Here is a 12,978-nt window from a genome sequence, read left to right on the forward strand (position 1 = left end):
AAAATATAAAATAAAGTCAAGCTGTCAAAACTCATGTTTTCTCTTTATGATGCAGTTTTGTATCTGATTCTCTCACTCTTTTATGCCTTTATGATTCCAGTGTTTTTTTTTGTTTGTTTTTTTTGTGGTTTTTTTCAGTGTTTCGTTGTCGTTTACAGTCAATTTGGTGTGAAAGGAGAAATTACCTGCTCTGTTGTCACTGTTCATAATTAATATTCAGCCGTTGATCTTAAGGAAAAATAAATGCATATGATAAAACAAAGAAAGGACATGTCTATTTTGGGTTGGATGGAGAATGGAGATGCTGGGTGTTTGACTCTCACTGTATGTTGTGATTTTTCTGTTTAGACATGTCCCACTCCCTTTCTTTGCTTTAATTTTGTTTTCAAACATGCGCCAAGAGATTTTGTGTGCACAGGAAATGTGTGTGTATTCCAGTAGAGCAGAAATTCCTTTTAACTTGAGTGACATAAGAATTCAGCATTTACAGGTCCATACTGCTGTTAGTTTGGGTCAAATCTACATGGGAGGAGAGTATAGTTTAGTTGTCAAAAAGCAGGTAAATTCATTGAATGAAGATAATGTTTTTATTATTATTATTTGCCTGTGTAAAAAGTCTAAATCAGCTAAAGAATGCTTGTATGTAAACTAATAAAGGGACGTGCTTCTCCGTTCATTTTGGTAACGAGTTAAACCTATGATTATGCTTTTATATAAATAAATTCACAAAAAGTGATAGTGTAGACCTTATTCACAGCAGCGCCATATTTGATTTTCAAAGGTAATGAAAGCGAGTCTCAGGGTCAGACATCTCTTCAGTGGGTTGTACTGTTATTTAATGTTTTTGGGTTGTTCTGCTGACGAAACACTGCAAAATTATTCCAATACATTTCAGTAGACAAAAAAAAAAAAAAAAACTCAATACAATTTATTTATTTATTTATTTATTTGATAGGGACAATGCACATTAATGAACATCTGCATTGAAACAACAAAAACAGACGTAAACATGCCAGATTATAGCCACAGGGCTAATTTACATCCGTAGTCCCTAGACAAATTACAGAAATACAGAACTTATAACATACAAAATGACAAAAATGAATACATACAAGCAAAGTAAAAGAAAAGTCACTTAATGGTCACAAGACTGGTTTGCTTTAAGCCACACTTTGAGTTTGGTTTTAAATATAGGAAATGTGGAACATTCCCTGACAGTGATGGGGATACTGTTCCATAACTTACAGGCCTTCACAGACAGAGCATTTTGTCCAAAGGCTGTTCTTCTGAAAGGCACCTCACAGTCACCTCTAGTGGAAGCCCGTGTCCTGGCACCACTGTGAGTCTTTGATTTAAAGAAGTCCGACATGGGAGGTGGGGCTAATCCATTTAACACTTTGTAAACAAAACAGGCATATTTAAAATGTTTAAAATTCTCTAGACTTAATAGATTATGTTTTTGTAAAATATTACAAATATGGAAGGACATTGGTTTTTTATCAAAGACTTTTAAGGCATTTTTATAGAGTGATTCTATTGATTTGAGTGTGTTCATACCAGTCAATGTCCAACTTGTACAACAATATTCAATATGTGATAAAATCATAGAATGTAAAAAACCTTTAGCAGCCCCAAATGGTATAAATTGACGGATTTGTTTAAAATTGCGTAGATTAAATTTTACTGTACTCGATATTCTTTTTACATGTTTTTTAAAACTTAATGTGGAATCAAGGGTCACACCAAGGTAATTAAATTCCGAGACGATTTCTAATTCTTCTCCTCTTAAAAATACACCAGATTGTTTTATGTCGCGGGACTGTTTAGTGAACATCATACAAACTGTTTTTTTAGTATTAAGTAGCAGACAGGATTTAAAAAGCCATTCATTTACAGGCACCAAAGCGGAGGTCAGGATGGCAGAAGCCTCTTGAACACTTTTTGCACTTGTGTAGATGACTGCGTCATCAGCATACATTTGAAATTCAACATCAACACAAGTGTTTGGAAGGTCATTTATATATAAAGAAAATAATAAGGGACCGAGTATTGACCCTTGAGGCACACCAACGGGGACATCTAGGAAAGACGATTTGACACTGTTAATGTTAACACACTGTTTTCTTGAGTCCAAATACGATTTAATCCATTGAATGGCATTTGAAGAAAAGTTAAAATATGTCAATTTAGATAATAAAATCTCATGATTAACAGTGTCAAATGCTTTTTTTAAATCTAAAAACACAGCACCGACACAAGCATTATTGTCCAATTTACTTTTTACTTTTTCTACAAACAAACTGTTGGCAAATTCAGTTGAATGATTGGTGCGGAACCCAAATTGCATCGGATGCAAGGGGGAGTGGCCTTTATTTAGATGCTTATTTATAATTTTAGCAACCCACCTCTCAGCGACCTTGGAGACCACTGGAAGGATACTGATTGGTCGGTAGTTGGCTACATTTGATTTATAACCAGATTTTAAGATTGGGGTGACTAAGGCCATTTTCCAGAAGGATGGAACAATTCTCTGCTTGAATGATAAATTGATCATATATGTTATTGGAGCAATTAAGGAGTCTTTACATAACTTTAGAGAATGTGAATCTAACCCATAAGCATCCTTTGCTTTGGAACTCTTAAGTGATCCAATGATGTTGTCTACCTCCAGCTCTGTTATTTCACACAAATTGAACACAGGCTTGGAAGGATCAATGGGTCTAGTTATTTTCTCAGGTGGCTCAAACAGTTCAGTTATCTCCCTAACAGATTTAGAAAAATATTGGTTAAATTCATTTGATAGAGAATTTGGGTTTTTTACTACAGCGTTGTTAATTTTGAGTTCAAAGTCTTCAATTGATTCTTTCTTTTGTCTACCAAGTAATTTGTTGAGATTTTGCCAGATTTTTTTGCCATTCCCTTTGGCATCAGTGATAATATCCATGAAGAATTTTGCTTTTGCCTTTCGCATATAGTTAGTGACTTTATTTCTTAAGGATGTACATTTTTGCCTATCTATTATAAGACTTGATTTTAATGATTTTTTAAGTTGCACATCCCTCTCCTTCATTAATTTCCTACAGTCATCATTTAACCAAGGTAACAACTTTCCTTTTCTCTTATTATGGCTTCCTCTTTTGGTAAAATTTAACATTACTTGATTGATTTTAGACTGAAATAGATTACTACAATTCTCTATGTCCTCACTTTGATTTAACTCACTCCAATCGGTTTCTTGCAAAGCCGCCGCAAAGTTTGGCATTTGGTTTTTTGGAATAGCATTATACACAGTATGACTGTGTGAAACTTTGAAACGTCTTTTTGTGAGCTTTCTTGAAAAAAAGAAAGCATTGTGGTCTGATAAGCCTGTCATAAAGTTAAATGTTTTTGTAATTCTTTCAGGTCGATTGACAAAAAGTAAATCTATTAATGTTTTGGAACGTGAAGTTATCCGAGTGGGCTTTTGAATTAATTGTGTGAAATTATAGCGGTCTGTAGTTTCTTTAAGATGTTTTCTAACCTTCTTTTCATTCCAATTTACGTTAAAATCACCAATAATGATTGTTTCTTTATTTAAATCACAATATTTGAGAAGAAGTTTAAATTTTTCATAGAAATCCAACTTTGCAGATGGTTTACGATATACACATATTATGGTAAATGACATTGAAGATGAAAGGGATACGTCTACTCCGACACCTTCAATTTGGATATCCTCTGGCCATACAATCTGTTTACTATTAAAAACATCTCTCACATACAACAAAACTCCTCCGCCCCTACCATGCTCCCTGTCATTCCTGTACACATTATACCCAGGCATATTTACAACAGAATCTGGAGAGCTATGTGTCAGCCACGTTTCAGAGAGGCCTATAAAATCAATGTTGGAATTGCAGAGCAGATGTTCTAGCTCTTCTCGTTTAGGTGCCATACTCCTTATATTTAAATGTCCGCCCAATAAGCCTTTAGGTTTGGCTCGCGGATCCCATATTATTTTTGCCTGATTCAGAGTATGGAAAATATTAGATGATCTATGTCTTTTCAACACGGGATTCCTGGTTTTAGTCTGTATTGTTACTTGGGCAATGGGTGGAAACTGCGGTGTGGAGCACTCACCGGTAGAGGTGACAGTACCTGACTACACTGCCGGTGACCGCCGCGGATTTTGGCTTGTCCATGGATATGAGACGTTTGCAATGGATCTTTGCAGTCGGCAGCCTGAGCCTGGTCTGGTAGTAGCTGGACTGCCGCTGCTGAGGCCTGAGCCTGGCCTGGTGGTAGCTGGACTGCTGCTGCTGAGGCCTGAGCCTGGCCTGGTAGTAGCTGGACTGCTGCTGCTGAGGCCTGAGCCTGGCCTGGTAGTAGCTGTACTGCTGCTGCTGAGGCCTAAGCCTGGCCTGGTGGTAGCTGGACTGCTGCTGCTGAGGCCTGAGCCTGGCCTGGTAGTAGCTGTACTGCTGCTGCTGAGGCCTAAGCCTGGCCTGGTGGTAGCTGGACTGCTGCTGCTGAGGCCTAAGCCTGGCCTGGTAGTAGCTGTACTGCTGCTGCTGAGGCCTAAGCCTGGCCTGGTAGTAGCTGGACTGCTGCTGCTGAGGCCTAAGCCTGGCCTGGTAGTAGCTGTACTGCTGCTGCTGAGGCCTGAGCCTGGCCTGGTAGTAGCTGGACTGCTGCTGCTGAGGCCTGAGCCTGGCCTGGTAGTAGCTGTACTGCTGCTGCTGAGGCCTAAGCCTGGTCTGGTAGTAGCTGGACTGCTGCTGCTGAGGCCTAAGCCTGGCCTGGTAGTAGCTGTACTGCCGCTGCTGAGGCCTGAGCCTGGCCTGGTAGTAGCTGGACTGCTGCTGCTGAGGCCTAAGCCTGGCCTGGTAGTAGCTGTACTGCTGCTGCTGAGGCCTGAGCCTGGCCTGGTAGTAGCTGTACTGCTGCTGCTGAGGCCTAAGCCTGGTCTGGTAGTAGCTGGACTGCTGCTGCTGAGGCCTAAGCCTGGCCTGGTGGTAGCTGGACTGCTGCTGCTAAGGCCTAAGCCTGGCCTGGTAGTAGCTGGACTGCCGCTGCTGAGGCCTGAGCCTGGCCTGGCAGTAGCTGGACTGCCGCTGCTGAGGCCTGAGCCTGGCCTGGTAGTAGCTGGACTGCTGCTGCTGAGGCCTAAGCCTGGCCTGGTGGTAGCTGGACTGCTGCTGCTGAGGCCTAAGCCTGGCCTGGTGGTAGCTGGACTGCTGCTGCTGAGGCCTAAGCCTGGCCTGGTAGTAGCTGGACTGCTGCTGCTGAGGCCTAAGCCTGGCCTGGTGGTAGCTGGACTGCTGCTGCTGAGGCCTAAGCCTGGCCTGGTAATAGCTGGACTGCTGCTGCTGAGGCCTAAGCCTGGCCTGGTGGTAGCTGGACTGCTGCTGCTGAGGCCTGAGCCTGGCCTGGTGGTAGCTGGACTGCTGCTGCTGCTGCTGCTGCTGCTGAGGCCTAAGCCTGGCCTGGTGGTAGCTGGACTGCTGCTGTTGAGGCCTGAGCCTGGCCTGGTGGTAGCTGGACTGCTGCTGCTAAGGCCTGAGCCTGGCCTGGTAGTAGCTGGACTGCTGCTGCTGAGGCCTAAGCCTGGCCTGGTGGTAGCTGGGCTGCTGCTGCTGAGGCCTGAGCCTGGCCTGGTGGTAGCCTGGTTACTGCTGCTGATGCTAAGGCCTATGCCTGGCTCAATGGTAACTGGACTGCTGCTACTGCTGCCATTGAGGCCTAAGCCTGGCCTGGTGGTTGCTGTTCTGCCGCTGCTGAAACCTGGGCCTGGCCTGATGGTTGCAGACAGTTTGCTTCTTTCATCCACTAGTTCATGTTCATGTTGGTGAAGAGCAAGACCATTAATACACCTTTGCTGTTTAGTAGCCATCAGTCCCAGAGGGAATATATCTGTTGGTTCCTTCCTTCCAGTTGAATCATTCCAAACCAACACTCCTTTCTGAAGACAGTGTTTGGACAAATCACTGTTTAGATCTGGGTTAAGATTTACAGATGGGCCAGGATTTAATTGTATATCCCCACTTAGTAGCAGCAGAACTAGTAGAATCTTGTAATCATGCCATTTGCTTCTTTTTGTGTATTGTTTTCTGTCTTTAGTAGCAATTCCAGTATAATGATCTTTCTGCCAGAAAATAGAATAAGCAATATAGCCTACTGTCCATATCCAAAAAAAATTTGTTTTGATATATCATTAAAAGGTACATGATGTGCAGGAACAACTGATTGATTTCTAGCCAAAGAAAGGCCTTGAGCTGATGGAACAAGCAGGAACCACATACAAAGCAGCATTGTCCAAATACATCCATTTTCTCTGTACCTTTTGGTTGATTCTCGTCTTTGATGCATGCATTTCTTTGAATTGAGGTATCTTTGTTGAAAAGCATCGGCTAAAACTGTTACAATCTGATGTAAAATGCTGAATAAAAGGATAGGTGTGGAGCCTAAAAAACCACACCTGTCCTCAGCGGCCATCTTGGATTTTTTGGACAATATAAGCAGTGGAAAATTATAAGTGACCTATGTCTATTTCATCATCTTGGCATGAAAGTGCTCATTTAGCCTGGTTACTTTGCAGCTCATATATTTGATGCAGTTCATTATCAAACCACAAGATGTCAGAATTAGTTTGGGAAAATAATTGGCTCACTGTGTTGACCAAAAATTTGGATGAGGTTGACTTCAGGGTGGAACCTAGCCTACTTGCTTGATATTAGCTGTTTCATAACTACAGTATATCTTTAAAAAGGTGCAAAAACATCTGACGTCTCCACATCTGAATTAATATATGCTCTTAATTGTGATCAAGAAGTATCGTTTTAAAACAAGAAACGTTTTCTGACAGGTTGGATGTCAATATCATCCAACCAACATAAAAATGATCAGTGGACTTTGGCTAATCTTTAAACAGATGGCTGGAAGTGAAGCAGTTAGCCTAAATAAACACACTTTCTGTCTGTTATTAGATAGGCTACACCATTCGACTGGTCTGATACTTTAAGAAACAGTTGCGATTCGTTCTGAAAAAAAAAGAAGAAAAAAAACCTTGTGCATGAGCGACATTAATTTCTACTTCGTGACGTTGTACTGTAACGGTCTACTACGGGAGAACAGCCAATTTTCCGTTGTCGTTTCTACGTGACAGATAAGATAAATAATGTTATGTTTTATTGTGTATGTTTAATCACAGTTGATTATCATTTAATGCCAAAGCAAGATAACTTTGATAACTGATGGCATGTTCCGCGCCGTTTCTTTAGTGATTTTTGCGTTCTTGTTTACATTTTACTTCCGGTCGTATTGGTGTGGAGATACGATATGATTCTGAGCAAAATACAGAGGGAGCAAAAACTGCAAAGTCATGGCATCAAATTATAATCTCCCTCCCTCACACTCTTGGTCTTTACTTGTTCTGTTTCTCGGGACACATGCGCACATCTGCACACTGAAAACCAGGAAGTGTGTGTGGATTCAAGAAAAACGGAACCGTTAGTCGGGTTAATATTTGACTTTTGTGTTCTGTCAAAGCAGGTGAGCTTCATAGAATCCTTAAATAATGTTTTTTCCTTTGTCTTTTGCCTGCGTTGAAATAAAGAGCATTACATTATCACTGTATTATGTGTTAATCTTGATGTCGCATGTTTATATTGTTTTGCTTATACGGATGAAGCGTTAAGGAATTTGTCTATGAATAAACAAAACTAAGCATTTTGTAGATTTTTAGACGTGCTCTTTCATTTATGATTTACATGTGGATTTATGCACAATTTCTTTAGCGATTTACTTCTGGCAGAACAGTTTCAAATAGAGGAACAGGCAGCTATCTGCAGCAAAAAAAAAAAAAAAAAAAAAAAAACAGAGATAGAGAGAGGAGGAAATGTCTGAATCCGCAGCGAGTCCGTATGTGCATTTTTGCTTGCATTAAAAAAAAGAACATTCAATTATTACTGTACGAGTTTTCCATGCTAATTTGGATGTCTTATGTTTATTCTTCTGGTTACGGGTGAAGAGTTTACGATTCTTTCATATTAACATACAAAACTAAGTATTTTGTATAGTTTTATACATGCTCTTTCATTAATGATTTACATGTGTATTTATGTTACTCCTTCAGAAATGTCTGAATCTGCAGTGAGTCCGTGTGTGGATCAGTTCAGCTGTCCAGTCTGTTTGGATCCTCTGAAGGAGCCGGTGACGATTCCCTGTGGACACAGTTACTGTATGAGCTGTATTACTGACTGCTGGGGCCAGAAGGAGCAGGGGCCGCCGTACCGCTGTCCCCAATGCAGAGAGAGCTTCAGTCAGAGACCTCTACTGAAGAAGAACACTCTGATAGCTGAGATGATGGAGACGCTGCAGAAGACGTCCCTACAAACGGCTGCTGTGGAGTGTGATGTTTGCACTACAGAGAAGAACAGAGCTGTAAAGTCCTGTCTGCAGTGCTTGGCCTCCTTCTGTCAAACTCACCTGCAGCTTCACTATCAATCTCCTGCGTTTATGAAGCACAAACTAGTCGAAGCTTCCAGACACATTCAGGAGAACATCTGTCTGAGTCATGGGAAACTTCTGGAGATTTACTGTCAGGAGGATCATCAGTGCATTTGTTGTTTGTGTACTGATAATCATAAAGGACACAGTGTGGTGTCTGTGGATTCAGAATGGACTAGTAAAAAGGTAACATCAACAATAATATCCTTTACTGGACTGGTGTCTATTTTTGCCTGTTTTTATTATATATTTTTTATGTTAACATCCTCAGAAAGAGTTAAAGGAGATAAAGGTGTCGTGTCAGAAGCTGATCCAGGAGCGAGAGAGAGGTCAGCAGGAACTCAGTGAAGCTGTGAAGCTTCTTAAAGTATGTTTCTTTATGTGTTCTTTAGTTTTAAAGTTTGTTTGACATGCAAACAAGTTTTTTTTTAGTTTTTTTTTTTTTTATTCAATTAAAATAGACCCTGACCAATGGGGTTTGAGCTCCAAAAAATGATTAAAAATTGCTAAAAGATTCGTGACACAATTCATGATGTTCTTATTGAGACTTTTGGAGCTTGACTGGCACTAATTTACTTTCTACCTGCATTGTTTTGAGTCAGAACTATGATCTCCATTATCAGATCTTTGTGTCTCTGACAGAGTTCAGCACTAGAGACCATGGAAGACATTGAGAAGGTCTTCACTGAGCTCATCTGCTCTCTTGAGAAGAACCGGTATGAGATTAAAGAACAGATCAGAGCTCAGGAGAAGACTGAGATAGATCGAGCAGAGGAACTTCACAAACATCTGGATCAAGAGCTGACAGAACTTAGAAAAACACAAGCAGAGATTGACAAACTTCTGATTAATGATGATCAGATCAATTTTCTGAAGGTAATGAAATTTCTTTAATATCATAATGTTTCTATTCTTACTGTTTCACATTTTTTAATTGTCTCTTTTACATAACAAGCAGTGCTGTATTTGTCTAATTTCAGAGCTGTCAGTCTGTGTGTGTTTTACCCACATTTGAAGATGTTCCCATCACTCAACACACTCATCTGTATTTTAAAGACATTTCAGTCTCAACATTCAGAGAGGTTTTGGAGGACGTCTATCAACAGCAGACAGCCAAAATATCACAAGAAGGTCTGAATATTTTGACATATTGTTTTGCCATTCATACTCTGTAGGATTAAACCAACGAATGAATCGTACGCTTGTTTCGTTTTGTCTCTTCAGTGTCAAATGTCCATGTTGCAAAGACCCCAAATGATTTTTTGCAGTGTAAGTTGAACTGTAGTTTCTTCAAGGCAAACACTCATTTATTGATAAGTATCAGTGGAAATGATACAATCTGTTACAATGTGACCATTTTGGAACCAAAGTTTACTTTGCTCAATATTTGTTTTTTGTTTTTCATTCCTCCTCAGATTTCTCTGAAATTAACTTGGATCCAAACACTGCAAACAATAAACTCAAACTGTCTGAGGACAGCAGGAAAATATCATTTACATATAAAGACCAACAGTATCCTGATCACCCAGAGCGATTTGATAGATATGTGAATGTCTTGTGTCGAGAGGGTTTGTGCGGTCGCTGTTACTGGGAGGTCGAGTGCAGTGGAAACAATTGGGCTGTGGCAGTTTGTTACAAAGGAATTGGACGTAAGGGAAGAAATTATGACTGTAGGCTTGGCTCCAACAAAAACTCTTGGAGATTGTCCCGATCTCAACAGAATGTCTATTTCACACATGATAAAACCCAAGTCTCAATCCCTGCTGTCTGCTCCTCTAGAATAGGAGTGTATCTGGATCACAGAGCAGGAACTCTGTCCTTCTACAGCGTCTCTGACACAATGACTCTCCTTCACAGAGTCCAGACCACTTTCACTGAACCCTTATACCCTGCGTTTTATACTGGCCAAGTTTCATCTGTCAGGATCATAGAAAAGCAGAGTTTAAAATATAATCTGTCAGAAAATAATACATTAAAAACTACATGACTGTATTTGAGTTCAATGTACACATCAAACATTGATTTAAATGAAAAAATATATATATATAATACAATGCCCGATCAAAAATAAAAATGGCTGTTTGGATTTAAACAGGCAAATGCTTAAGAGTCTATGACTGGATCATTATTGCAGTGATAATTCTGTTTCTAGCATGTTATATAGACTTAACAGAGTGCTTGACTCTTGAATTGTCAATACAAGATCTTTCGACAAGATTTCCATCAAGAGGTGCATACATTTTTGGTCAAGGTCTTGTTTTGATAATGCAAGAGTCAAGCACTCTGTAAAGTCTCCTCGGGCACAACCCAAAGACTTTCAATCATCCTGGAATATCACCATGATGTGTCTTCCTACATGGTTGTTTAAGAAATGAAAAGCTACACACTCTATTAATGAGAATTATAAGAACTGTTGCCAAACATATAACATGCTAGAAACATAATAATCACTGCAATAATGAAATAGGGCCCTATCTTGCACCCAGCGCAATTGACTTTGTACACCGACGCATGTATCATTCCTATTTTGCACCCGCGCAAAGCGGACTTTTCCCTCCACAGAAGCACGTCGGTTAACTAAGAAATACACTTGCGCCCCCCGGGGCGGTTCAGCGCAAAGAGGCGGCGTGTTCTGGCGCAAACGTTCCCTCGTGCTATTTTACAGGTTTAGAAAACAATTGCGCCACTGACCGAAAAAAAAAAACAGTTTAAAGTCAGTGGCGCGTTGCGCATGTTATTCATATGCTATTTTAAGGGCGCATGCTTGGCCTTAATCAATGTAGCGTGTGCACAGCGCGCATACACTTTGATTCTCTCATCTACACACAGACGCAGCAGTTATCATTTTTGCAAATCATACATTATTACGATAGATAGATAGATAGATAGACATTTTATTATAAAAGCATACATCTAGCTTACACATTTACCCAAATTATCATACGCCTGTTTAACCGAAGTTAATTTGGGTGTGTTTCTCCATCCCCAACGTCCCTGACGAGAACGTCGGTCTCCTCGGCCTTGAACCGCTCCTGCCGTGCGCCTGGCAAATCCGCCGTTATAATAGGAATCCGCTTTAGAACAAGCGCGCCTGCTCTTAAAGGGAATGTGAGATGTCGCTCTGATTGGTTTATTTCACGTTACGCCCAAACCACACCTATGAATAATGAAGCTACTTCAGACCAACCCCTTTTAGATTTGCGCCAGGCGCAAGAGTCATTTATCCCGCCGGGAAAATAGCAACAGCGCCAAGACCCGCCCACAAAGTTACTTGCGCTTTGCGCTTTGACACTTGCGTTTCAGATCGTTAAAATAGGGCCCTTAGACTCAAAAGCATTTGCCAATTTAAATCCAAATAGCAACTTTTTTTGGCGGGCAGTGTATAATATGAATATAACACACCTTACAACACTCTCAGAGTGGATGTCAGTAAATACTGTTTGAAACCTTTTCAAAACCTTTTCACAGTTAACATAGACCTTCTGACAGTACATTGTAGAAATGTTTGTTTCGGATTTATCTTAAGATTTCTGCTTTCTTCAGTTTGGTGTGTAATTAATGATGTAATTTTGATCAGATAAAGAGAAAATTAAATGAAATAGTGTATTTTGTGTTAATAGCATTCTAGTGATCTTTTGATGAAAATGTGGCAGTTTTAGGAAATATTTTGTCTCCAGAATTCATGATCTATGTGAGATTGTGTGTGATTTAGGGATGAGTCGCGATCTTCGAATAGTCAAACTGCATGCGAAATTCGATCATAAAATAGCTTTTTCCAATATCGTTATATTTTCGCACAATTCCAATGTGTTCTACATAATTGACGCCGCGCCTACTGTCACAGATCGCACAGCAGGGTATTTTCCTGTCGGGGACACAGTGTCACTAACATGAATGAAACCCCCTAGGCTACCTCTTTTGTGTACATAGTGTAAACAAACAAAAGAAGAAGAGCATTGTCGTGACCGTTAACTCTGCGACCAACCATGCAACAACCAAGAAGCTCCGTGTGGGACTCGTTAAAAAAGAACAATGATAAAGTTGAGTGTAAATTATGCCAAGCAAAGCTGGCATACCACCACTCTACAACAACAATGCATAGCCACCTGAGAGAAAAGCACCTGGGAGCAGCTTCATCCTCCTCAGGGAGCACCCAGCAGTAGTTTGCCTGCATAGACTTGAGTGTGCCTGCGACTTCTGTTCTGTGCCATCCGAGCGGGTGTTCTCCATGGCTGGACTAATTGTTAATAGGTTGCGCTCGCGTCTCCTCCCAGAAAATGTTGACATGCTAATTTTTTTGAGCAAGAATATGACGTCACATATGCCTAAGCGTTATGCGATGAATAGTAACATTGATTGAAAACTACTTTGTTTAAAAAGTAGGCTATTGCCGGTAACAAGTCAGGTTCGCATAAAATCATTATGACATGTATCCAACTGCATTTATTTTATTTTTTGATCTAACAAGCATCTGGTTTGGCAATGCAGAAA

The 12,978-nt window shown here is 40.4% G+C and overlaps 2 protein-coding genes across 3 annotated transcripts in view; one reads left to right on the forward strand and one right to left on the reverse strand.

Moving 5' to 3' along the window:
• Positions 1 to 12,978, reverse strand: part of LOC311297560 (uncharacterized protein) — a 165,799-nt gene that overhangs the window by 151,124 nt on the left and 1,697 nt on the right. The gene's annotated exons all lie outside the window — the stretch shown is intronic.
• LOC311297551 (E3 ubiquitin/ISG15 ligase TRIM25-like) lies at positions 6,905 to 12,093 on the forward strand. Of its 2 annotated transcripts, XM_084419887.1 has the most exons (7): positions 6,905 to 7,530; positions 8,114 to 8,673; positions 8,759 to 8,854; positions 9,130 to 9,363; positions 9,468 to 9,618; positions 9,712 to 9,756; positions 9,903 to 12,093. In XM_084419887.1, the coding sequence occupies exons 2-7, from the start codon at positions 8,116 to 8,118 to the stop codon at positions 10,472 to 10,474; spliced, it is 1,656 nt and encodes a 551-aa protein (XP_084276013.1). In that variant the 5' UTR covers positions 6,905 to 7,530; positions 8,114 to 8,115; the 3' UTR covers positions 10,475 to 12,093. The 2 variants fall into 2 exon arrangements, with proteins under 2 accessions (XP_084276013.1, XP_084276014.1); XM_084419888.1 differs by lacking the exon at positions 9,712 to 9,756.

The sequence above is a fragment of the Rutilus rutilus genome (assembly GCF_951802725.1).
Source record: "Rutilus rutilus genome assembly, chromosome: 9".
Lineage (NCBI taxonomy): Eukaryota > Metazoa > Chordata > Actinopteri > Cypriniformes > Leuciscidae > Rutilus > Rutilus rutilus.

Excerpts from the sequence above, each read along its gene's own strand:
- LOC311297551 (XM_084419887.1), top strand. The coding sequence starts at position 8,116 with ATGTCTGAATCTGCAGTGAGTCCGTGTGTGGATCAGTTCAGCTGTCCA. Across the intron at positions 9,619-9,711 it reads AGCCAAAATATCACAAGAAG|TGTCAAATGTCCATGTTGCA; the intron begins GTCTGAATATTT and ends TTGTCTCTTCAG. Across the intron at positions 9,757-9,902 it reads CCCAAATGATTTTTTGCAGT|ATTTCTCTGAAATTAACTTG; the intron begins GTAAGTTGAACT and ends ATTCCTCCTCAG.